Source organism: Electrophorus electricus, chromosome 14, assembly GCF_041902795.1.
Source record: "Electrophorus electricus isolate QZ-2024a chromosome 14, ASM4190279v1, whole genome shotgun sequence".
Classification (NCBI taxonomy): Eukaryota; Metazoa; Chordata; class Actinopteri; order Gymnotiformes; family Gymnotidae; genus Electrophorus; species Electrophorus electricus.
The window spans coordinates 12726309-12751674 of NC_137510.1; the positions used below are offsets into that span (position 1 = coordinate 12726309).

Here is a 25366-nt window from a genome sequence, read left to right on the forward strand (position 1 = left end):
GTTTACTTATAGCCTGAATGTTCCATGTAGTTATCCACCAACTCATGTCAACAAACTACCACTTTGGTTTCATATAAATGTAACAAATGTGCATTTGCAGTAACAAGGTATTTGTGTGATTTCACACTCTGTTTGGTCACAGCCCATGTGAAAACCTCTGGATCCAGTTGCAGTCACCATGTGTCCATCTCTGTGACCTCAGCGAAACACACATGCAATTTGGTGATAGCTAGTGCTGTGATGTGGGGAACAGATTTCTTACCCAGTTCCAACCATTTATCACCACTAGAGAAAGAGTTGAACTGACCCAGGAACAGCATAAAAGGGCAAAGGTACAAACAAAGGCACTCTTTCTTGTCTATCCAACAATTAAAGACCAACTTATTGCAGTTCATACATAATGAGGTATTATGACATTACGTAAGGCTATTGCTGGCTCCTTGACTTCAGAGTGTTCCAATTCAGTTAGCCATTTGGTTTGCAATAGTAACTCCAGAGGGGACAATAAATAGTAGTTCCAACTAAATCATTTACAGATTGCACAGCATCCACAACTGATGGTGGCTATGTAATTATGTGGGACAGAAAGTACAGTTTTCACCATGCATTCGCCCTGGTTGGGATAAAGTGTTCTCTCCCATCCCTAATCAGAGTGCCATATATAGGCCAAAGACTGGATGAATTTTCTGAGGCTTCAGGTACTCATCTCTGGTTGGATTTGGCTTTTCCCATCAAAACTAAAAAGCGTTATACACACAAAGGGCAGCTGGTCAGATATCACTGTTTTGACCCTCACTAAGACTCCATCTGATACAGAACACCATACTAATCTGTATTCGGGACCTGTTCTGGTACAACGTCTCTGGCAAAACAACTCTCTCCTCCTCGACCTGAGCTAATGTAATAAAAGCATAAATGGCAGCATTAGCATGGCAGATGTCAGTTATATGGCTTCTAGAAGGGAGGTCTTTAATCACAGCGGGAGAATAACCAGCAGCGTGTTCTTTTGTGGATGTGTGTATGTATGTGTCACTGCATGTGTGTGTGGTGTGAATCAGCTTCTCTGAATGCTGTGCATGTGCTGTGCCATGACCTGCTGTAATGTAATAAAGTCATCTTTATTCACTCTCCGCTCCAAATTACTCCTTGCAGCACCTGTGTGGGGTATCGTCTCCTCTCCCTTGCGGTGGGGGGGGGGGGGATTTTCTGGGCTTCTCACCTACCACGCCCTTTCGTCTCCCTTTCCCTTCTCTACATGATCTGTGCTGAAACATTGCCATAAGCCAAGATACTGCCTTGACCGATACTGTACAAGCAATTAACCACCACACCTAGCCCATCTGGGCTGAGTCAAGATCGAGACAGAGGGACTCCCAGAGAAAGAGTCCCTTTCAGAAAGAGACTCCCAGAAGACTTCCCAGAGAGATGGACTGAGAGATAAATGGACAAAGAGAAAGAGAGAACCTATGAAAAATGCTTGGATTTATCTGATTACCTCTACTGCAACAGCTGAACAGAGGTCACAGACACTGACTCATGTCAGGTGTGTGTGCTGCCAGCCACTAAGCAGGAGTAGCAGATTAGATAAGGGAGCCTTTCAGTAACAGTGTATTGCTGATAAGATCTTTGGGATTTTTGAGTTTTGACATCCTGCTTACTACAGTAATTTTGTAAGGATGAATATGTGCTTTTGTTTTGGAAGTGGAAATTATGTCTTTTCATTTCATTATAACCTAAAAAAATGGCTGTCAGCATTTTTACCCAGTGGATCTGAGGATCTGAGCGACTGTTACATGCCTTTCAACGACCCTGACTTTGCTAGCGCCCTCCCAGGGAAACTGGCTAATGCACAAATAGAACATGAACTTGTGTGCAGGCTAAATGACAAACATGACACACAAATGGGCAACATCAAAATGTAGCTGTCTATATATATATATATATATAGTGAATCTATTTAAATATCTGACAACCGCATCATTCACATCCGCCTTCTGCAAGGTGTACTGCTGTCTTCTTGCCGAGTGAATGTCAGAATGTTTGCATTTGGCCAACTCTGCATGGTTTTGCAAAGGTCGGTGATACAAAACACAGCCTTGTACCATTGTTATCATGTGGCCCACATAAAAGGTCCACTGTGGTGGCCTGATGAACTGCAACTTTTTCTTTATTTACTTACGAACAGCTGTACTCACTGCGATAACGCACCACAGTTGAAATATTAATAAGCGCAGGGTCCCAGCCTAGTGCTACTATTCCGCACCGCCCTTAGCCATTTAACGCCACCTTGTGTGTAAGCCCCATGTCTTCTGGCTAGGTATCAGAGATTTGTTCCATCATGTTGCTGCCTTTTTGGCATAATCCTGAATTATAAGAAGTGTTTTGGAATCATTCAGAATGCATGCGTTGAGCATCTTCAGCCATCTTGCTGTGACAGATGGACTTTGCAGCCACACTCCTATGCACATCCTATAGTGTAATTCAAGAAGTCAGGCTTAATATTTATATCAAGCTTAATTTCAAAAGAATATTTCTAGGTATTTGTGCTAATGTGCGTTCAGGTTTTCTCAGGAGAAAAAAAAAAAGTATATTAATCCATCTAGGACATATTAGACTTGTGATATGACCTTGAATGTGTCATTAGGGAGCACTTCAACTTTTGTCAGAATGGCACATTTGCATGTCCTCATTTAACAGCCCGCTTGTGCACTGTGAATTATGATACTGATGACACAACTAAAAGCAGAGCTATAACCAAAATGAATAACCCCAAAAGCTCCCTGAAAGAATGGTGAATGCTGCTTTTTGACATTCGTTCATGGTGTGTTTCATGACATTCCTCCCACAGCCCTGATTCTATTCTATTTATTTATTTATTTATTTCCTGTAATTAAGGTAAGATGCCTCTTGCAACTGGAGTGGTGATGGCAGTATCAGGGGTTTGCCTTACAAGAATCAAAGCAAGCCAGGAAGAATTTTGGTAAAGAGCATGGTGCTCTATGGGTTAGCCATGGTCTCATGCCAACTAGAATGGGACTAGAATGTCACTTTTAGATAATATTGCTATGATATATTGCTATGATATAGATAGTGTATTGTGAGAGGGTCAAACGGTATGTGTGTTGTTTTTAGAGGCATGTCACATGTCACTAGTAGGATTCAATTTAGTTCAGCGGCAGTTTTACCCTCATCTGCTCTGCTAAATGCACTATATAATAAATTAAGTTGCCAGAATATCTCAAGATGGACTGCGTAAAGTATCCTGGTACACTTGCCATTTTAGGTGTTTAACGTGAATATACATATTCTATATAAAATTAACTATAGATAATACAGTTAATAATGTTATATTTTTAATGATTGGCTGTATTTCCTCATGACTATTAATAATGACATTATTCAAAGGTCAAGAGTAAAACTAACATGAAATAGCCAGAAACTGCTCATGTGTTCCTGCTCTCAGAAGCCTGTGAGTGCTCTGAGAGCAAAGCCTTAGCTAGGATAGCTTAAAGGGCCATAGCTAACATAGTTTACAGGGCCATAGCTAGCATAGTTTACAGGGCCATAGCTAGCATAGTTTACAGGGCCATAGCTAACGTAGTTTACAGGGCCATAGCTAGCATAGTTTACAGTGCCATAGCTTATGTAGCTTAAAGGGCCATATCTACATATCTAGTGTAATTTAGAGGGCCATAACTTACCAGGCCATAGCTAGTGTAGCTTACAGGGACATAGCTAGCATATCTTACAGGATCATTGCTAATGTAGTTTACAGGGCCATAGCTAGCATATCTTACAGGGCCATAGCTAACGTAGTTTACAGAGCCATAGATAGCATATCTTACAGGGCTACAGCTAGCATATCTTACAAGGCCATAACAAGTGTAGCTTATACGGCCATATCTAGTGTAGCACCATAGCTAAAATAGCTGACATTGCCAGCATAGCTTATAGGCTAGTTGAGCTCTAGGCTTTCAAAATGTTATGCAAGGGTAGAACAGTGCACCAGCCACATTAGCAAGAGAGGGATTTTTCACTGACGTAAGATTCTGCACACCCATATTACTTTCATGGTAATACCAATACATGGAAAAATGCATGCACATGTACAAGTACTCTCCTGTAGGCTGCTTAACCAAGGCATTTCCTATCTTTCTCTATCCAGGCTGAGGAATGGTGGAATATATGTGTTTGCCGCATTGATAAACACTTGCTGAACCAAAAATTCTCCTTGCCTTGGTGAAATGCCGTTTATCTACAGTGTGTGCAAGGCTGTTGGGGGAAATGGTGGGAGGGCTTGCGTCGCTTCGTCTCATTCCACCCTGGTCTCTACCACGGCAGGCTTCACCGAGGTGGGCACAAGCAGGGCAGAGAGAAGCACGGCAGACTTGAGCTCAGTACAGACGAGAGCGGCAGACACGAGCGCGGCAAAGACAAGCGTGGGAGACATGAGGGCAGCATAGACGAGTATGGCAGACATTAGTACGGCACAGACGAGCGCAGCTATTTCAGCCGTCACCACCTCTGGAGGCTGTGTGGTCATTAACCACTCTTTTATCTGTCTGTGTGTTAAGACCTGAACCGTAATGCACTGTTTAGTACTTTCCTTTTAGATGTGAGGCACAAAATGAATATCCTAATAAACTTGTAGCTTCTGCACTCAGACTTTTAAGTGAAGACAGTGAAGTTTTTACTGGAGATTATTCATCAATATAAAAACCCTAATGGACAGAAATTGGGTTAGACTTCCCTGGACAATACAGACTCTTAAACCCATACAGTTTCCAGCACCCCTGATAACATTACAGATAACATTACAGGCTTAATACAAAACACCTCTGTGCCAGCTTGTACTACTTAATAAACAGAAAAAAATGTTGAGGATTTATGGCACTTTTAGTATCTCATGCTAACATGGCGAGGTGTATATGGGGAAAGATTGGGGCTCCACCGGAAGCCAGACTAGTAATTCCAGTCTCCACCTGTTGGGCAAGTAGTCTAAGAATGTTCTCATGTGTCAGGCACAGCACCACCATGGTAACCTGATCCCAACGCCACATCCAAAGCAGCTCTATCAGGCCCCCCTGGGAGGCCCAGTGTAGTGACCTCATCAAAAAGAGACAGGGCTATGATCTCGGGTTCAGTGGCCACCAAAAGCCCCCTACGCTTTGGGTCAGAGAGGGTGAGTGGAGAGACAGCTCTCCATGGTGACTCGCTGAAGCAGAGGAGCACATGCTGCTTGAGACTGCCACTCTTTTAATAGGAAAAGGTTAGGGGGTGTAGGAAAACCAGGGCACGTTTCTGAGCACTGGTAGTCTTGCTCTGTTTCTCCCCCATGGTCTGCGGCCCACATTCCCAAGCAGGGTCATTTGATTTATACTGTGGCCAGGGGGCATGCTATCATCAAGAAACTAATGAGAAATGAAAGAAACCCAGAATGCTCTGTCCTCTCTTTGAGGAGGGTACTTTAACCGGGAAGGGAGGGGAAATATGCCTGCTGATGCCGTTTCTGGTTGAAAGCGTGCAAAGCTGGGCCATTCGGGATAGCAGAACGTATACTAGAACCAGTTCTTGTAGCCCTGCCTGATACCCACCAAATGAAAAAGACCAATATATCATAGAAAAGGCCTGACCCCCCAGCAGTGCAATAGAATTAAATAGATAAGGCCTGTCATATATATTGGGGGTATAAACTATTTCAGACCGACTTGTCACGCTTATATGAGCTAGAGGTATTGATTACCACCAAAAACCACTTTCATTACATTGCCATGGCATTTTGTGGTGAGAGTGGGTGGGGAACAGCAGTAAGGATTGTCATGGTCACTGAATCCCTGGAATGAAGAAGAAGCCTCCATTCTGTGCTGCCCTAGCCTCCTGCAGCAGGAGATATTGAGCAAGAGGAAACATGGAGAGGGATGGCAGCATGTCTAATTGTGCCCAGTTCAGCTAATCAGGCAGCACCACCACCCAAAGCGCAGCGCTGAGAAAGCAGCATCACATTCGAATGCAGATCCTCTTTTGGTTGGGAGTCAATTAAATGCATGGAGCAACGCGACTGTGTAGGTCGCCGCCCCTGCGCCGAGCTGGGCTTTAACCTTCCCCTGCCTCCTGCCAGCCAAACATAAATCAATTTCAGTGCAAAGGTAAACACTTCCCCTTTTTAAGCTCCTCTCCTACTCCTCCTCTGGTGTCAGGTAATTTCTCTGTGAGCCAGTGGTACGTGCCCACAGAGGCAAGATGAAATTAGCTGAGTCCTGGCAATTCATTCTGCTGCCACCAGTGTAGCAGCACTGGTGGAGCTGCCACCATCACATGGTTAGGCATTGGATTTAAGAAACAGCAGTGCTTGTCCAATCTAATGGCCAAGTTTATAAGGGGGGGGACAAAGCGGCTTGCTGCTTAGTCATGTGGCTGCAGAGCATTCGGGCGTGGGCAAGACGGCCGAACCGCTGTATGCTTCTGAAGAAATGAGTAACACGCACTTTGTAAATGTGTGCCACGGGATTGTGTGGTGAGCCATAAACACGTTATCCCACTGGGCGCTTTAAAAGAATAAAATTAATTATTACTCCAATACAGAACACTCTTGAGTATCATGTGGAGTGACAGTTAGAATTTAACTGTTGACTGACATGCCGTACAGCGAAAGCATTTGGAGAAAATAGAAAGTGATTAATTTTTTCTTTCAATGGCTCACATATGAGCTTAAATTATTAATTTAAAACAAATGTATATGATATGTTTACAGTATTCATTAAATGTTGATGGGTGCCGTTTGTCTGTCTCACGCGTTGGAGAAGTCATCACCTCCAGACTAGTGGATTGGGGGATTCAGGACAGTGGCAGCCACAACAACATTAATCATGACTGCCACAACATCCCCAAACTGGTAATGAATTAAACACCTAACAAAGCAGAGTAATGCCAGCTGAAGAGCAGCAAGGCAGCAGAGCGCGGATCAGTTGGCGCTTCCAGGCTTCCACCATCACGGATTCTCCTGCTGCTACCAAGAAGTTGTGATGGGGAAGACGTACTAATCAGGGACTGAGGGTCACAGGCATCAAACCTGGTAGGCTAGAATTAAATTTTGGCCATACTTGAGAATTACATCTGAAAGAGTTCTGAACATTGCTGCAGTGTGAATGGTGATCGTAAGTGTCGGCTTACCTGTTGGTATCCAGGGCTCCGCTGATGGTTTCTGTTTCGTGTTCACCTGCTCCCAGTCAAAATCATCATCTTTGCCTTGGCTGTAGCCGCACTCTGTGTAGGACCTCTCGAAGTTGCAGTCACCTGCAGGGACGAGAAGAGACAGAGCAAGTGTTGATTGACCGGAAGTAGTGCTCCACAGAGAGTTTTCTCAGTTCTAATGGGAGAGCCGTCATCAATCTCTGTCAGCAGGAAGAGGTCCACCAGCATTCAAACACTGGGGCCCTGTCACCATGGAGTATTAATACCACATAAGCAGCAATTAATCTAATTCCCTCTCTGCAGGTTCCCAACATGGAGTAGAATCACTGCTTAGTGGCCTGACTTCATCTCTGTCAGTCAGAAAGCCGTGGTGCAGTGATTTGACGCACACAGGCAGACAGCCCCTCTCTCCCGCTTGGAGTTTTCTGTTTTAGATTACAGTTTCCCATGATTCCAAGGCATGTTACGCACCCATCCACTCATTCATAAATGAACATGAAAGTATGAACGGTGCTGTAATCACTTTGTCCTCTCAGGTTTGTCTTTGGTGTCTAACGATGGACCAGTATACTTTTATGTCAATTTGAGTTATATCAGAGAAATACGAATATACCCATATAATTGGTTGTTTTGATTCACGGCTTGGTCGGTATGCTGTATGCAGCGCATTTCGCATTAAAAGAAGCAGAAGATTGCAAGCTGGTTATGCTTGGCTTTTGCTTCAATCACATTTTCATCTCATAAACATGTTGTGAGGGGCACAACAGTGAGGGGCAATGAGACAGCGCTTGCTTTAACGCCTGAGAGGAGTTAATATTATAATATAATATAATGCTCAAATATTGTTCCAAACTCAGCGTGACATTCTGCGAATTGGACAGAGGATTTGAAGCAGCAGCATCAACATTTCTCCCTGGAAGGCACCAAATTTTTCCATATAGTCATATCTTCATGAAATGCAAAAATAAATCGCTTTTTCCACCTTTGCTCCGAATATACCCAGGAGCGGTACACCGCATCTTGTTTATCCTCCTTCTTCTGCTTAATGTTACAATTCCTTGAGAATAACACAGATAAATATGTTTAGAGATCCCATAGGTTTTGACACCTTGTCAAAGTTTGAATGTAATCATGGTGAGATGCATGTAATTCAAGCACTTGTTTGGGGAGAAAGCTGTCATCACCCACAAGTCTGCCACAGCAAAAGTACAGCTCCTCTCTCACATCTATGCTTTTTTTTATTGTGACAGTGCTGTTTTTTCCCCAAAGTGAAAGGTGGAACATTTTCCAGGATCAGCTACTTCCTGAACAAATATCAGTTACCATCCTTTAGCAAGTCACATTAGGTCAGACAGTCAGATTACTATTTCAGTTTTTTGCTGTGTACATTCTTAAAAGGTTTTTTAAGGCTGTGGCTCTCTGGACTCTGGTCGCCTACTGAACATGGAAGTAAAATTTTCAGCAGTTTTGTGTATAGTTTGGTTCCTGGTTCATGGTTCCTTCAAATTCATGTGCAACTCCATGGTTCCTTGTTCTCAGGGTTCTCAGGAGTACCCTTCCCTTCAAGGGTACCAATACAACAGTAATACCCAAACCTGAGCCTCAGAGACCTGCAGTCCTGATGTTTTGTATTTTTGTATTTTTTTTATTTTTTGTCTTGCTCTGATACACTTAATCAAAATGATTTAGCTGGAAAGATGAGAAGAAAAAACACTACTGTGTAGGGCCATGGATGCCCATCTGTTCTACATGGATAAAGTAAAAAAAAATACCTGAAGTGGCTTTCCTTTTTACAAGAAAATACCTGGAGACACATGGAAAATTTATATTCAAACTAACAGCAAACAAGCCTCCAATTCACTACTCCACCAGCCATTTGGAGGTGCAGCAAGCTACATTATCTCCACCAGTAACGTATCCTAAATACTGTGAATATTTTGTTTTTTGACTGGTTGCTGTATACATACTTCATAGTAAACTGACTCAGTAGGTGGCAGAAGGTCTCATAAAAGTGATATCTTTATTTTCTTAATTCTTACCTCTTAAATGGTGGTAATTACTGGATGATGAAGTAGATTTCTATTTTGCATGTGTGTGTGTGTGTTTGTATGTGGACTGAGGACACAGAGGATAGACTATGTCTATGTGGACTAACACTCCTGGTCCACAGACATTCCTGAAACAAAAAGGTAACTAATTATTTTATCCTAGCATCCTCTGAATAATCACATGAAACACCTGCCCATTCAAGTGCATTCCAGGTTCTTCGAAACATAAAACACTCTGATTTCCCCATTCTGTTTGAATGGCTGGCATTTGGATTGTGTGTGTGTGTGTGTGTGTGTGTGTGTGTGTGTGTGTGTGTGTGTGTGTGTGTGTGTGTGTGTGTGTGTATGTATGTGTGGCAAGGGGTGTCTCTGAAATGAGCACGACAGTAACAGCTTTTTTGCTTTATCTCCTTTGGCCTCTCTGCTGCTCTGATCAAATCAATTTGCTGTGACCTGTGTGGTGCCATTAAATCCACAGAGTGAAAAAACATGGTGTGTAGACACTGAGCTCACACAAAGGAATCACACACACATTCTTTGTCACACACATTTTCTCCTTTTCACTTGCTCTCTCTTTACTTTGGTTCTATCAAACTGTTATAGCCCAGTACACACTCATACTCCATGTGCTGTATTGTTGGGAGCTAGGTGTTAAGATGAACTGTATGCTACACTGCTGTGGTATCTGAATTGGTCACATTTCAGACACTACTCTTATAACTTCACTATCCAACACTGTATAAAAATAGGCCATTTTGGTATAATGATGTGGAAAAATAATACCAGGGTACCTAAAAAGACTTTTTATCCTCTGCATATTTCAGGATGTGCTTTTCCCTCACTGTCCAGCTTTGGGTGGTAGGATTTGAATAATCGCCCAGGACTAGAGCCACACAGTGATACCCCATATGAGCCTATCAGAGAACACAGACTGATACGGTGAGGGCCCGCTGCATGTGCCGCGGGATCGTGTCGACATCTCTTGCAGCTCCTGAGGTTAAGATAGCACCTTGCACGATTACACCTCTATGTGGGGGGCAGAAACACGGCTGCCCTCTCTGCTGAGCTGGGTGGGCGACTGGAGCCTCGCTGATCTACACGCACATGAAGCATGCAGTCAAAATACCACACACCACCACCACACATCCACCTCACCCCCACCATACAGCCCCTTCGCCCACATAATTCCGCCACCTACCACACAGCGCAGTTCCTCCACCTACCACCACACAGTCCCTCCACCTAATACCACATGGTACCTCTGCTTACCACCACCCAGGCCCACTACTCCTTCACAGCCCATCACAATGCAGCCCCTTCACCACCTCCACCTACCACACAGCCCCTGTACTTACCACCACACAGTACCTCTACTTACCACCATATAGCTCCTTCATCCACCACCACACAACCTCTTCACCTACCACCACCAATCCCCTGTCCAATACCACACAGCCCTTCCACCCACCATCACACAACCTACCTGGTTTACATCCACCTAGTGCCTTAATATCAAATGAAAGCTACTTATCAAATATCAAACAGAAGGTAAAATGATGGTGAAGATGGATAAAATACTTCCACCGGGTTTATTCTGCATCCTTATGAAGACGTCCTGTTTACTGTCTTGCTCATTCTGGTATAAATAAGAGTATGACCACATTTGGCAAAAATCACATTAGGGAGCAGTCCTTGTGCTTCCTGTCAGAAAGCAGTTTAGATGCATGGAGACCAGATCTCCGGGACTGGAATCATGTTATCTTCACCGTGTCCAGCTTTCTGGTGCATTTGTGTAATTCACTTTGACACAAAAAGCCTGGCTGTGAAAGCCTGGTGCCCCGTTAGTCCATGCCTCCCTGACAAACAGGGCTTGGTTGCCAAACTCTACACCAATACGATAGTGTAAAAAGGACAGACAGGTCTGGGCCACCTCACCACCTCAAACACACCTTCACTTGGACAGTTTAATTCAGTTGGCCCTGAATTTATTTGAAGTGGTCATCCAGACAGTGGATGAAAAAAACAGAAATAGTCTCATCTTATCTGGCCAGCAGAAACACACACGCACACACCCATTAAAAGTCTCTGCTGCTCTGGTTTCTAAGGGTCCATGTCTTGGTGAGCTCTAAATCTAAACACTATGGGCAGCTGCTTTAGCTGATGTCTGGGAGAGAGACTGAGCTCCCACTTGTAGTCACTGGGGTTTCACATGAAAGGGTGTATGAGGTTCTCTGGTACTTGCTCCTTTCAGCATCCCACCAATCAATACGCTCTACCCTGTCATCTGTAGTCTATCTCAAGGAAAAAAAATACAGCCTACAAAACAAAGGCAAAACTAAAGCCCTTACAAAATGCATGCAGTAAATATTTCAGATGATTCCAATGTGAAAAGAGCAGTGCAGTCTTCATGGTCTTGACACATGGTCTTGCATTTTTAAAAATCTATCCTTTTTTATGGCAATGAGCCAGTGGCCCAATCGATATTTCTCCTGCTCACCTACAAGGCTATTTCTTCCACACATTTTCAAGACCTTCTTAAAAGCTTTATTGTTGCACCTGCCACTAGAGTACATGGAAGTCTATTGGGGCAAAGTACTTTTAGGCTTGTAAATATAAATATGTAAGCTTGTTTGTGTACCTGTTCCTATTCTTTTTCCGTGTCCCACTACAACATAACATTTTATTCTCGGGTTATAGCTCTTTGTAGCTGAACTCCACACAGCAGAGACAACTGCCTGAGATTTTAAACCAGCTTGCTGACAAGCGTATTAAGAGTGTTAGGCAGTACTGCGGGTAAATTACATTTACAACTGCACTGCTCTGAAGCAGTACCAAAACTGCTGGAACAAAGCTAAAGCCAATACATTCTGGGTCAACATCAAGCTTTTGGATTATTTAGTCTGTTTACTGTGTTTCCTACCTTGGACGTACTGCTCTCCTTGGAGGTATTGCTTTCCTATTGCACTGACACCACTAACAGGTCCTGCTGTATTGGGTAATGCAATAAAGATGGCTGATAACCTTCTTTCCTACCAACACAACAATTAAATAGCCTTCATTAGCCCTTATGCACAGTTAGGAAGCTTCTGTTGCACATTTCTGTCTCCCAAGACTGCTCTTTTATGAGCTCCTTGTTTTCTGCAGGGACAGAAGCCACAGAGGCAATCTTGGGTAAGTTGACCCAGTGCCAAGGATCCTTCCCTCTGCCGGTAAGCCAATCCATACAAGAAACAACCTGTCCCCTGTCTAAGGCTCATTCAACCGATTTATCAGCACCAAATTACAGCGTCTCCTTGCAAGTCTTTCAGCCTGTTTCTTCCTGAACATCAGATACTGGGGCCGCTTTAGAAGTGCTAAAGTCCTAGGTCAGTCTCAACAGTATAGCCCTCCACCAATCTTACTTTGGATGGGAAAACAAATCCCATGAGCAGAAGTGGAGTGCCAGGGCTAATCTGTATCAGTTAAGCGAAATGCTAGGCATCCTTGTGCCGAGCCAGCACACACTCCACCACAGATAACGGCTCCAGTCAGGAAATGAGAAAACACGCAAACGGCCAGAAGCGAATTAGGTCTCTCAATCTTGGTATTGATATATTTATGACTCCTGAGCCTTAGCGATAAAGTGCCGCACACTCCTCTGCTTCCACTCACTAAATAAAGTTATAATTCTGCCTCACACAAATAAGAAACACCCTCTCACTGGGCCATCGCTTCACTTTTACACCTCACTGTTATGTGCTCTAGCATCTAAATAAGACATTAAGGGAATCTGAGGGCTTCTCAATTGCACAGCTGGGGTTGCAGTATATGTTTTGAGGCAAATCATCAAATATTTTTTTCTATCAATCATCTGAGAGAAAGAATCCTACATTCACAGTGTGCTTAGAGGCTTTGTTTCTCAACTTCAGTCCTGGGGACTCACTGGCCTGAGACATTTTGTGGCTTTCTTATTCTAATACATGTGATTAACCTCAAGAAGGCCTTGACAAGGAGCTACTGTGTTAGAGCAGTAAGAATGCTGAATCGTGTGAAATCAGTAAAAACACTGAACAGTGTAGGAGCAGTGAGAACATTATTCACTGATCTGAACTGTGTGAGATCAGTGATAACATTAAACCATGTGAGATCAGTGATAATGAAACTGTGTGAGATCAGTGATGACACTGAATGGTGTTAGTGTAGTGAGAACACTGAACTGTGTGAGATCAGTGATGACACTGAATGGTGTTAGTGTAGTGAGAACACTGAAATGTGTGAGATCAGTGATGACACTGAATGGTGTTAGTGTAGTGAGAACACTGAAATGTGTGAGATCAGTGATGACACTGAATGGTGTTAGTGTAGTGAGAATTCTGAACTGTTTGAGATCATTGATGACACTGAGCTTTATTACTGCAGTGAGAACATTGAACTGTGTGACATATGTAATGACACTCAATGTGTGATATCTGTGATGACACTGAACTGTGTGATATCTGTGATGACACTGGACTGTGTGAGGGCTGTGGATCCCCAGGCAATGAACTGAGGACACCGTTTTAAACAGATAATACCTATATATCTACTGACATACCTTCTAGATTAACACTAAATTAACAGACAGTGGGTATTTTGATTCAATTATCAAAGCTAAAAGCCTCAGGTTACACACAGCCTTCAGGTTGAGGCTTATTATAATCCTGAAATCATTTGAAAGTCATATATAGTCATAATATATGGTCAGGATCAGGAGAGAGGTCACATATTTCACAACATTCAGTCTATACTGTGTTATTTCCAGCACCCACACCTCATATACTAAAGATGTTTTCTGATCATTAGGGTATTTGGGGAAACGTGTTTAAGGGAAATTATTTTCTAGTAGAAACACTTCTTTATTATTAGAAAGTTAAACATGGCTGCAACTAAATATTTGTAGCTAAAATAAATGAAAAAATAATTGGTAAAAGGTGAATGAAATAAAATAGCAAAACAAACTTGTATTTGTTTATTAGACCATAAAAGAGTTTTTACTTGATTACTGGATTCACAGTGTTGCTGTGGTCAACAGACTGCACTTTATACAGGATGTTACTTAATACAGTTCACTAGTTCCAAGATTGCACTCAACCAGTCAAGCCTAAGGGACAGCCATATAAAATCAATAGAGTCCATGCACTGAATCCATCAAACTCGCACTTAAATGCCGCCCCGCCCAAGCCACAGCCGATCACTGCTTGCCTCCTGTGGACTAAAGCTAATCGTTGGGCCATCGACAAAAGAGCATGGCTATTCATGAGTCAATTATGTATCTATCAATATGGGTGAAAATCTACACCACATTAGTGTGAGTTGTGATCCAGCATATACTGAGGCCAACTGACCCTTGTAGAATTCCTAATTAATCATATTAAACTACTATTGAGCACTGACTCTATGCCAAGAATGTTCACTTTATGAAACGGAAGGCCAAGCATTTGATTGCACTCTACTCAATCCACTGGATTGAGCTCCTGTCCGCTGACCTGAAATCTTATTGCATGGTCCACATATACTGTGCAGAATCAGTGTATTTATTCTGCTGTTTATAAGCACTCTTTCCCCATGAAGTGTGACATACACTATAGGATCCCAGCACATTCTCAGCCAGAAGGGACAATGAGTGTACAGTAAGACAGGGCTTTGCCATTACATTTGATTCAAGGGGTGCAGTTTGAAGGAGGTGAAAGTAACAGGTTACATTTGAGAACTTAGTGTTAATAGACTATAGTTGAGAACTTGGTGGTAACGGACTATGGTTGAGAACGTTGTGGTAACAGACTATGGTTGAGAACTTGGTGGTAACAGACTATGGTTAGGAAATTGGCTGTGCTGCATGAGTTCACTGGTTTAGTCCAGCTATGAGTATGAACAACACACCAGCTGAAAGCCATAGAAAGTCAAAGTAAATCACTAAATGGAGGCTTAGATGATTAAAAAAACAAAACAAAAAAAAAAACAATAAAAGGAAGCCAACAAAGCCTAGCTCCCTCAGTTCAACCATACTTCTGCCATCCGGTGATCACCACCACAACTGGAGATCTTTTGCTGAAATTATATTTTATATTATGAGTTTTCTAATGCAAAAAATATTTCCCACTCAGTCAGAAGCACATATTATTTGCCTAAACACCATTGCTGTCTACTGTTCACTGAATAAAACAAAAAAGTAATATTTCTATAACTTTGAATGCTTTACTACTCAAGTAAACAAGAAAACCCCATTCATGTTCATAATCAAACTATTAAACAAAGTATACTTGACATCATCAGACAAAAACCAGATGGTGAAAGCCTGCAAAGCAACTCAAAGCTTATTACCACAGTCCAATTGTCAGACAGTTTGAGTGAACCTGACGTATGACAAGTAGGCTCTGCAGTTCAAGAAACGTCCAGTCAATCTAGATGGCTTCCTGGGCTCTGCTGAAAGGCCATGAGGGACAGCGGCTCGTCTTTCATGCCCTCCTGCTGCTAAACGATGACAGGCTAGAGCGACCGTTAACACAGAGCCACCACATTCCCCCTTCACTGCTTTCACGGCACCTGTGAAGCACTTCCACTTCTCAATCACACCAGATTCATCTCTGTTTGTACAACCTGACACCAGGCATTCAGGGCAAATCTGGGGCCTGGTCCTGGTAGGAATGAGGCCATACGTGAGCAGTGTGGCGAACGCATCAAGGCCCAGCTGTGCAGCTGTCAGCATCTGGCCTGGGACAGTGACTAATTAGATTAGGCAGGGAATGGCACTGTCTATGTAAATAGTGAATATGGGAGGCATGTTGAGGCAGTGTATCATCAAGCAGGTCTCCAGCTGAGGTGATGCTGTGAGCTCTTTAGGGTGGGCATGGGTTTACACATTAAATGCAACTTTCTGCATTTTAGATCCAATTCCACACTCAGCTTAAGCCTTGTCTTGGAGTCTATATGCTATTATAATGCTAAAGGAAATTATACTACTAAGGGGAGTCTTGTAAAAAAAAAAAAGTTTTACAAATAAAATGGAATTGATTGAGCTCTCTAACAAAAATGTTTTTACTATATACCCCGCGCTAGACTTCATTTGTTCTTATAAACACTCTTGGGAGTTTGCCTCTGCATATATTCATCTGATGCCTTTTGCCTTGATATGCACATGGAGTGTTTACGGCAAGGCTCCAAATATATGGCTGACTGGAATAGTAGACCAAATGATGCTTTCTTTCATACTGCCTTTCAACACAGTCCATCCTACCTGCTTTGGACTCCAGTGTGTATTACGAGCTGTTAGTATAGTTGTCTAGTGGGTGTCTGCTTCCGCCAGTGCATCTGTGTGCTGCCAGCCAGCCTGCTGGGCTCTTTGATATGTCCTATGTCTCAGACTGTCAGTGTGAAGGCAATCAGTGGGCCCCATGCTTCACACAGTGCACATTCCACTCCACAGACAGAGGATTTGGACAGAGGCAGTGACCTGTTTTGAATGGTCTGTTATGTCACAATAAAGACAAACATAAGAGGGTCTGGAATGAGAGAGAGGTGATGTGATCCATAGCATTTCTATGCATCTGTCTCAGAAACATAAGAACAGATGCTTGAGATTGAACATACTGACTTATATATATATATATATATATATATATATATATATATATATATATATATATATTAGCATGGGTTCTTCAGGACTATTACCAGCACCAATTAGTGATATACTTTGACTTTTTGAATGTGACTGATGCTGTTGATCATATTCACAGCTGGACTAAAGCAGTGAACTCATGCAGCACAGCCAAGTTCTCTGTGGTAGCCTGTTACCACCAAGTTCTCAAGAGTAGTCAGTTATCACCAAGTTCTCATTGGTAGCCTGTTACTATCAACTCCTTCCCAACTGATTCCCTTGATTCAGATGAGAGACTGCCCTGCCATATTGGTCCAATTGTCCCTCTACAAACATACAGTGTATACATTATTTTGAATAGAAATTAAATACAAATTCTTATATTAGTCCATAGCTCATTTTTCATCCACTACAGTAAGTAAGGATCTTGGACAAAGTCTGACAAGGGCTGCCTCTCTCTTCTGGCTCTCATAAACCATAGTGCATACAGCAGTTCAGTGAGAATAAAATGGGCTAATGTTTCTGAGATGAGAGTGCAATGCACCAGCCTTGGGTCTTCATGCTTTAGTCTTCACTGCTCTTGAGTGAGAGTGGGTGATTTATGGCATTTAGCTGACACTTTTGTGCACATGTATGCACAGCCTTGGAAAAATGAGAAAATAGCCCTGAATTTGATCAGAAATGTTGGAAAAATGAGAAAATAGCCTTGAATTCTTCACAAATGCGCTTTTCAAAACTGTCACAGAGCACACATTGTGCTATAATCTATCTGAAATTAGCGTAGCCCAAATATAAAGCAAAATGCTTGCAAAGTGGCACTTGTCCTCCAATTGGATTGGAGTAAGAATTCAAGTTATTCACCCATTTATTTTATTCCCTTTTTTCCTTATTTCTATCTACTGAGCTCCAGCAAGGTTCCAGCTCGTTGCTATGGTTTCACTGCTTGTTTGGAAGGAAAAGGCCAATCTATTGTGATCCAGAAATACTGCAATTCCAACTGCACATTTTGGTAACTATAGAGGTCCAGTGTGTTCACTCTAGCTATATGTCACCCTTTATTACTATTCCTTACATTGCATATTTTATTGAACATTACTGTAATAAAGGTTTACATTTTTAATCTGACATGGTTTCACCCTACCAAATCCTGCACTTTCTTCTCTGCTCCTGATTGGTCCAGTTAATCTTGCTGATTGACTCATTTAGTCTTACATATATATTCCCCAGTTTGCTAAACTTCTTCTTGCCCCGGCTTGTATTAGCTTGTGTTGTTAGGCCCTTGTGCCTTTGGTATTAGTGTCAGATTTTTGGGTCGTGGTTTTATGTAGTAATAATGCATTTGCCTCCATGTTAACCTAGTCTACCTATGTTTGGAGCCCTTTTATTAGCACTGCAGTGATTCCTGGATAAGCCCCTGTAAGCACACTCAGCACTCAGCTCGTGCCTGTTCAGAATGCCCTTCGTGACACATGTTGAATAACACATCTGCATGATGAGGCTCGTAAGCTGTCACAACCAGTGGCAAAACCATCTCTCTCAATAAGGGATGGGAGGACAAAAGCCTGGAAGCTCCCACATGCACAGTTGCATACCAGATGCCGTCTGTTGCACTCATCATGTGCTGGGGCCCTTTGTCCATTGCACAGTGCAACAAATAGACTCAAACAAATGAAGACGTACCACCACGGCGACTGGGCGTCCTGTTGCCTTGGGCTCCCCAGCTCTGCCAGCCAGGAGCATGATGGATTGTTATTTTTGTCCAGACTGATTCACTCCACAGCGACGGCTCAATATCGTGGGGCTCCATAGATGATTTATTCTCGGCCCATTCCCATTCGATTAGCTGCAGGCTGCCAGGAGGCCACCAGGGCCACGGCGTTCCAAATAAGAGGAATGCTCTGAAAGCGATGTGGAAGTGGGGACTGGCATGGCACCTTGTTGACCCACCTCCTCTGCCTAGAGAATAAAAGCTGAAATCTCCTCCCTCCCACCTGGAGGCAATGAGGCCTTCCATCACAGCGAAACCCACACAAGTCAGAGAGATAGCAGAGCATACCAACTTAAAAGGGGGGAGGGGGAGCTGCTACTGTGCAGTCTTTTTAGTTATATCCTGATATGCCTAATTTGTCTGAACCTGAACCATTCTGAAACTCATCTGAGAGAACTTTCAGATAAAAAACTGTCAAGACCACTTGTTATTTCAATAAGCTTTTCAAAAAATAACCTAACTTTAAAATCTGCCCTTTCTTCTTCAGAAATGTCAAAAATAAATACCACAGTACTTTATAATTTTCATTTAAGAGGGCTGTTATAAATGTAAGGCATTGTTTTTTATTTGCTTAACATGTAGCAAATTTAATTAGGTGCACATGAACCAAATTTAATTAGGTTCATGTTTTCTAAAAAATATATATACCCATCAATAAATGTCATCTATACTTTTTCAAAGACAGCTGAGCAACATACAGTTTTTCAGTTCAAATTCATGCCACAGAGATTTTCAATATATCTGTACTTCAATATGATCTTTTGCTATTTCCTAAACACATGAAGCACTAAGAATTGCTGGACACCTCAGTATGTGCTTAATAGGACATAATTCTGGAGTCTTTTAAAACTATTTATTACAAATACTCCACAATACTCCACTACTCATAAATGTGTAGGAAAACAAATGGAGTTACTATATGTATATGTGCGCCCTACAGCAAAGCCCTTGAAAAACTGTTCACGTTTACATAAATTCAAAAATGGGACAAAATCTTTGAACATTAATCTCTGAACATTCGCTAGTTTATTAACTGAGCATAATTTGTTCTTCAGACTACAGAACAGCTTCAGTCTATAACTGCAAGCCATTCCTTGACCCATTTTCATCTGATGAGCGTAAGGGATGCACTGACAGACCTTCTTTCTTCAGTGAACTCTGACTGGCCATCTGCCTTCACTGGATGCATTTTTAATAGATTCCTGCTCACTGCCCTCGGTGCTCAATCAAGAGTCTAAGCTGCAGGCACCATCTTGGCCATCCTTAGGGATTATAACTATGGATTTATAGAGGGAAAGCAGCTTTCTGTGAAATATCATTATGAATGGAGAGTTGTCTTGTAAATTGTTAGACTGGTGAAGTTTAGTGTCATTCACACAGCCAGGCAGCCTGTTTTATCCAAATGGGGAACAACGCTAGTGCTCACTCCCAGGGTTGCCTGATGTTGTGGCTAATCCATTTGGACCAAACCTTGACTGAATCATGCATTGGATATTGCATACATATCGGTTTAATGGGCTCAATGTCAATTTCCATAGTATCATAATTAGAGGATTAAGCCTCATCAAGTTATTAGCATGAACAAAATAGATTTCTACACAAGAGATGTGTCTGTATTTCTTTTTAATTAATTGTATAAATTTCTTTTATAATAAGTCTAAACGGCTGACTTCTCCATTGCAGTTTGTTCCAGTACTCTGGCTACAAAGGTTCAAATTACAGGGTCAAACAAAAGGATCAGGTTAAAAAAAAACACAAAACACAAATTACAAAAGCTTTAACATTACTTGACCATACAACATGACTATTGTTATACATGAATTAAAAATATATCAATGCTGACATTGAAAATGTATCAATGTATCAATAAAAGTACAGTCAGCCATTGCTTAGGAAGTCATTCCAGTAAGCAGCAGCATCCTGGTAGATTAAGGCCTGGTGTGCTGGTCTATCCAGGGAGAATCACACAAATCACAAAATCTTTACTTCCATATTTGCACTTTTTCCAACCTATTCAGTGTCATTTAGTAAAACTATGACAGTGAGCAGTGTTAACCTCAAATACATGTTCAGCTTCTCAGTGTCTGCTGTGTAGTGGCTTCTTATCAGTGTCTTAGATCTTTTATCCCAACCAGTCTTCCTTCTTCCTCTTCTCACAAAGAACTCCTTAACTCCCATACAGCACACCCCTCCTCCTTCACACTGCAGTGTGTGTGTGGACCCCTAGGCCAAGAATAAGCTCTCAGTTGTTCTGTAAACAGTTTCAGACTGAAGCTACTCACAAACGATGCTGACTGGGAATGGTTTGCCTCGAATGAAAAACACCTCTTCCTGACTGATAGTGTATACTTTAAGGCTAAAGTGAGTAAAGTAACACTAGAGCAATTCTGCTGTGCTATTTTATGTAGTCTACCTCAGAGATATATACATGCTGTGAACCTCTTAGTGGTACTGGTAGAGGTACATGGTCTTCTGAAACAGCCCTCTTCTTTATTAAACAAGCAAAATAAAGCAGTTAAAGAGGGATGAAGAAAGTGACTGAGAATGCAGAGAGAATGCGAGAGGTCACACCACTCTTTATGCTCTTTCTCCCCCAAGTGACCTGGGCATTCCAGACAGAACTCGCTTCTGTGTGAGTGGTCCTTCAGTGCCACCCCACCCCCACTCGCCCATAAATTCTCCTGCCTACGTTTGGCCACAGTGTGTGGTGTTGATTACACTGTTGAGGCTGCAGACACACATGGCTGTCTGGAGACACCGCATACACCTACTATGTCCAGCTAAATGTTTTTAAAAATGCTTCATGCAGGAAATCCTGACCTTCAAATCAACAGAAGTAAACATTAGAGTTTGAATTTTTCCCATCCAAGTCTCATGTGACTCAACTGCAAATTCAGAGTAAATGTTCATTTGAGCTGTGTCATGAAAGAGGCACTGTTCAACCAGCTGAAACTGGCATCACCGTAAAGATGTCTTCTGCAACCTAAAAAGGCATTCAATCACGACTCTTATAGGCCAGCAAGAAATCGTGCTGCTATTACAAAATCTTTTTGACAAAATTATGTATCCACGGGAACACAAAATTTCAGTGAACAAAAAAGTCTTTGTGGGGACGGTCAGTAATATTCATGTTAAATTTTTCAGCAATAACCTTTCTTATTCTCAGGGAACCTATTTATTCATTAAAACAATGCACAGTCATGATACAGGAAAATAGCGAAACAGATCGGTTGCAAAGATTCTATTCTACATTAAACTATATAAATAGTATGGAACAGTGAAAAGTGAAACCTGCAATCTGTCTATAGGTTGTTTGTGTGTGTGTGTGTGTGTGTGTGTGTGTGTGTGTGTGTGTGTGTTTGTGTTTGAGACTATATATATATATGAGTGTGTGTGTGCTTCAAAAGCTCCTATTTACTCATTTTGCAGGTGATCCTTTTTGGACAAAAGCACCACGCCCTCTGGCCAGCATGGGAAACCCTGACTACAGCAAACAGGCTGAGCGCTGTCGGAGCACAGTGATGCACACTCGCGCTCCCTCACTCCCGTGGACGTTTCAGCACAGTCTCTCATCTCTCCCCTCCTCCTTTGCACTTGGAGGATCAGGAGGTTCCCAGCCAGATTTCACACACCCACACAGACCAGAAATGCAGCCAGTGCTCTGTGTGGATGCTGTCTCCCATTCTCTGCCAAAACAGAAGACATAGGAGTCTACAGGTTCAGACACACAGCCAAGAGGGCTCATGCCATGAGAAGTTCCAGGTGCTGTCCTGTCCAGAGGACCGGACCCCATGGTCCTGATCTGCTACTCTGGTTGGGGGTGTTAGGGGTCACTTCTGGTCATTATTCCTACAGTGTCACTCAGGACGTGGGGATAGCCCCTACCCTACAGTGGCCTCACTCCCTGCATCCTGCAGATACTCTGCATGGAGGGGGGGTCAGGAACAGGAAAAGCCTGGCGCACTCAGGCAGAAAATACCACACTTGTCAACAGTCCCCACCTCATTAAATCGCCCCACCCTTCTCCACCAAAAAAGAAAAAAAAGAAAAACTCATCAACAAACTGGTAAAATGAATGAAATTAAAAGTAAAGTTGGAACAATTAAGAGCTTCATACTCTAACCCCACTGAATTAATTGACATCTTCTAGAAGATTGGTGTGGAGGATGATAGAGAAGTGAAGTACTGTGAAATCCAGGTAATGAATGGATGACAGTGTAATGCACAAGTCACGTAGCTGTGATTTATGAGGAAATGAATTTAAGACCACAGAAAAGGAAATGAAAATGAGGAAGCTTCTGGTGAAGAAGACACTTAAGAGGGTCCATGCGGAGAATGCGCACATTAATATGTAAGACCCATGTTTGCTGATTAAATCTGTCCCCAGCCGGAGTCGCCGAGACTGGACTGAATTTTACTAAAACCAGATCATCTTAAAGGGAAAGCATGCATTTGTCTTAAGATCTGAGTTCTCATTTTGCCATCTGTGGTGCCGGCCAGAGGTCAGGGCTGCAGAAAAGTCATTTCTGTCCCCATAATGCCAGGCAATCACTGCAAGCGTCATTACCATACATCATCACGTCACTCTCAGATAACAAATTCAGGAAGGAAAGTGGACTTCCTGTAGAAAAGTCATGGTTACATATTTGAAAACACACAGGTACAAACTCAAGTAGCCAGTCTCAGCAAATGTGAGGTCCCTGGGTTTATAGGCTATCTAACCTGCCTAAGCCTACATGCTTCCTCTGTTCCACAGTGAAACTGATAGTGACTGTTACTGGAGGTCAAGCAATTAAATCTCCGTAATCACCACAAACCACATTCTTTGTCTGCTGGTCCTGATATCCATAAATATGGGTGCAGGGGAAAAATAATTGCCATAGTTCATGAGGGCTGAGCAGGCATAAGGCTCTGCTCTAATTAGGAGCCGCGCGACAGTAGTGGCAACTGGGGAGTGTCGGCGATGACAGCCGATGGAGTGTGACATGCCGCTGGCTGTCAACAGCCGCCAGGCCTGTCTCTGTCCCGGGGGAGAGGCGGGCATGAGTGGCTTGGTTACGGAGTGATGGCGAGATGGGGAACTCTGTTCGCTCTCCCTCTCTCTGTCTCTCTGGAGAGAAGGCCAGGCGGCAGGTACTCAGATGAACCACAAGAGACGTGAAAACTGAATGCAGTCAAAGAGCAGACTGAAACACAGCAAGCAGCAGTGGTGGACACTGAAAGGACCCTGTTTTCAAGTGTTAGGGGTCCCCCGTTTGCAGGTGGTAATACGGCAAATCCTGGCAGGTTCCCTTCAGCAATCGCAGAACTGCCGATAGGACACACGTGGAAGAGACAGTGGGCCTGATACAGTCGCACTGTACGCACGGACACATGGCTTGGAGCGCAAGCACTGTCAGAGAGCACCGGGCGGATGGCCACGCAGAGCAGTGTGCCCACTATGTCTAAACCATCACCAACACCTGCCCACATTCACACTCTCACTCAGTTCAATTCAGTTCAATGGTGTTTTACTGGCATGACAAATATTCACATTTGTACTGCCAAAGCTTTGATGAAGAAATGTTTAACACATTAACCAAAAGATAAAATAGACAACAATACTACAACTGCTACCAATAATAGTAATAACAGCAACAATCACTCTCACTCTCTGTTTCTCTTTCTCCCAGTCCTTTACTCATCATCTTCCTTCCTTCCTTCCTTTCTTTTATCTGCCTCTAGGATTGAACCAGCCCTTCCTGATCTGACGTGTTTTCTGCAGTCTGGAGCAGGCATGTTTGAATGGAGACCACAGGGCTTTGCTGCTGGAGCAGGGCTTCACATTACATTACATGCATGTTCAGAGTCTCAAACCAGAAACCCTCCTCCCCAATTTTCTCTCCACAGTGATTTCTACAAAAGGAACACTGAAAGGGAACAAAGTTCAGGAAAGAGATCCAAAATTCCTTCCAGCTAAGTCCTCCACTGACTGCACTGTCGAACATAAAACACACACACACACACACACACACACACACACACTATACTGAACTGGTCTTCCCTCTCTGCTAGCAAACACTGCCCGATGACTCTTATGTGTAAGTAACCCACTTATGTGATTATCTGTGTGTGTGTGTGTGTGTGTGTGTGTGCGTGCGTGCGTGTGTGTGTGTGCGTGCGTGTGTGTGTGCACGCGCGTGTGTGTGTGTCTGTGTGGCTGTGTGTCCGTCCTTCCATGTTTCGCTTCGTTGCTCTGCTGGTATTATATGTTCTTAGTTAATGCTTGTCAAACTGCTTTTCTATTTGTAGCCACAAGTTAAGTCCTGGAAAGGTTATCATGCAGGGGTTAAAACCCATTGCCTAAGTCTCAAAGTCTCATTAAATTCGGACCAAATGCTCCCCCCAAAAAACTTGAATGTCTCTCTTCTGCTCACTAACTTATTTACACAGAGATCCAGTGATCCAATGCTTCAAGGCTGTGCTGTGCCAGAGAACATCTCTGATACACAGCAAAGTTTTTATCTGCCTCTCTCACTAAACACACATACAACTGCAACACACCCACACATACAAACACAAACTCAGTCAAACATCTCCCTAAACTCCTTTTCCTCTGATCTTCTTTTCTTTCAAGGGCAAAAGAGACGTAAAGTTCACTTGGCCAATTTTTCTCTCTCCATCTCTCTCTCTCTCTCCCTCCCTCTACCTTTCCAGCTTTTTTCTTCAGCATTAGATGAAGGAGAAAAATATGATTGCCATAAA

At 42.8% G+C, this 25366-nt stretch overlaps 1 protein-coding gene across 16 annotated transcripts in view; it reads right to left on the reverse strand.

Annotated features, from left to right (window-relative positions):
• ptprma (protein tyrosine phosphatase receptor type Ma) overlaps positions 1–25366 on the reverse strand; it is a 163575-nt gene that overhangs the window by 118332 nt on the left and 19877 nt on the right. For all 16 annotated transcript variants that reach the window (XM_081696947.1, XM_081696944.1, XM_081696943.1 and 13 more), the window contains exon 2: positions 7171–7293. In XM_081696947.1, coding sequence (XP_081553073.1) covers positions 7171–7293 — 123 coding nt within the window. The remainder of the gene's footprint in view (positions 1–7170; positions 7294–25366) is intronic.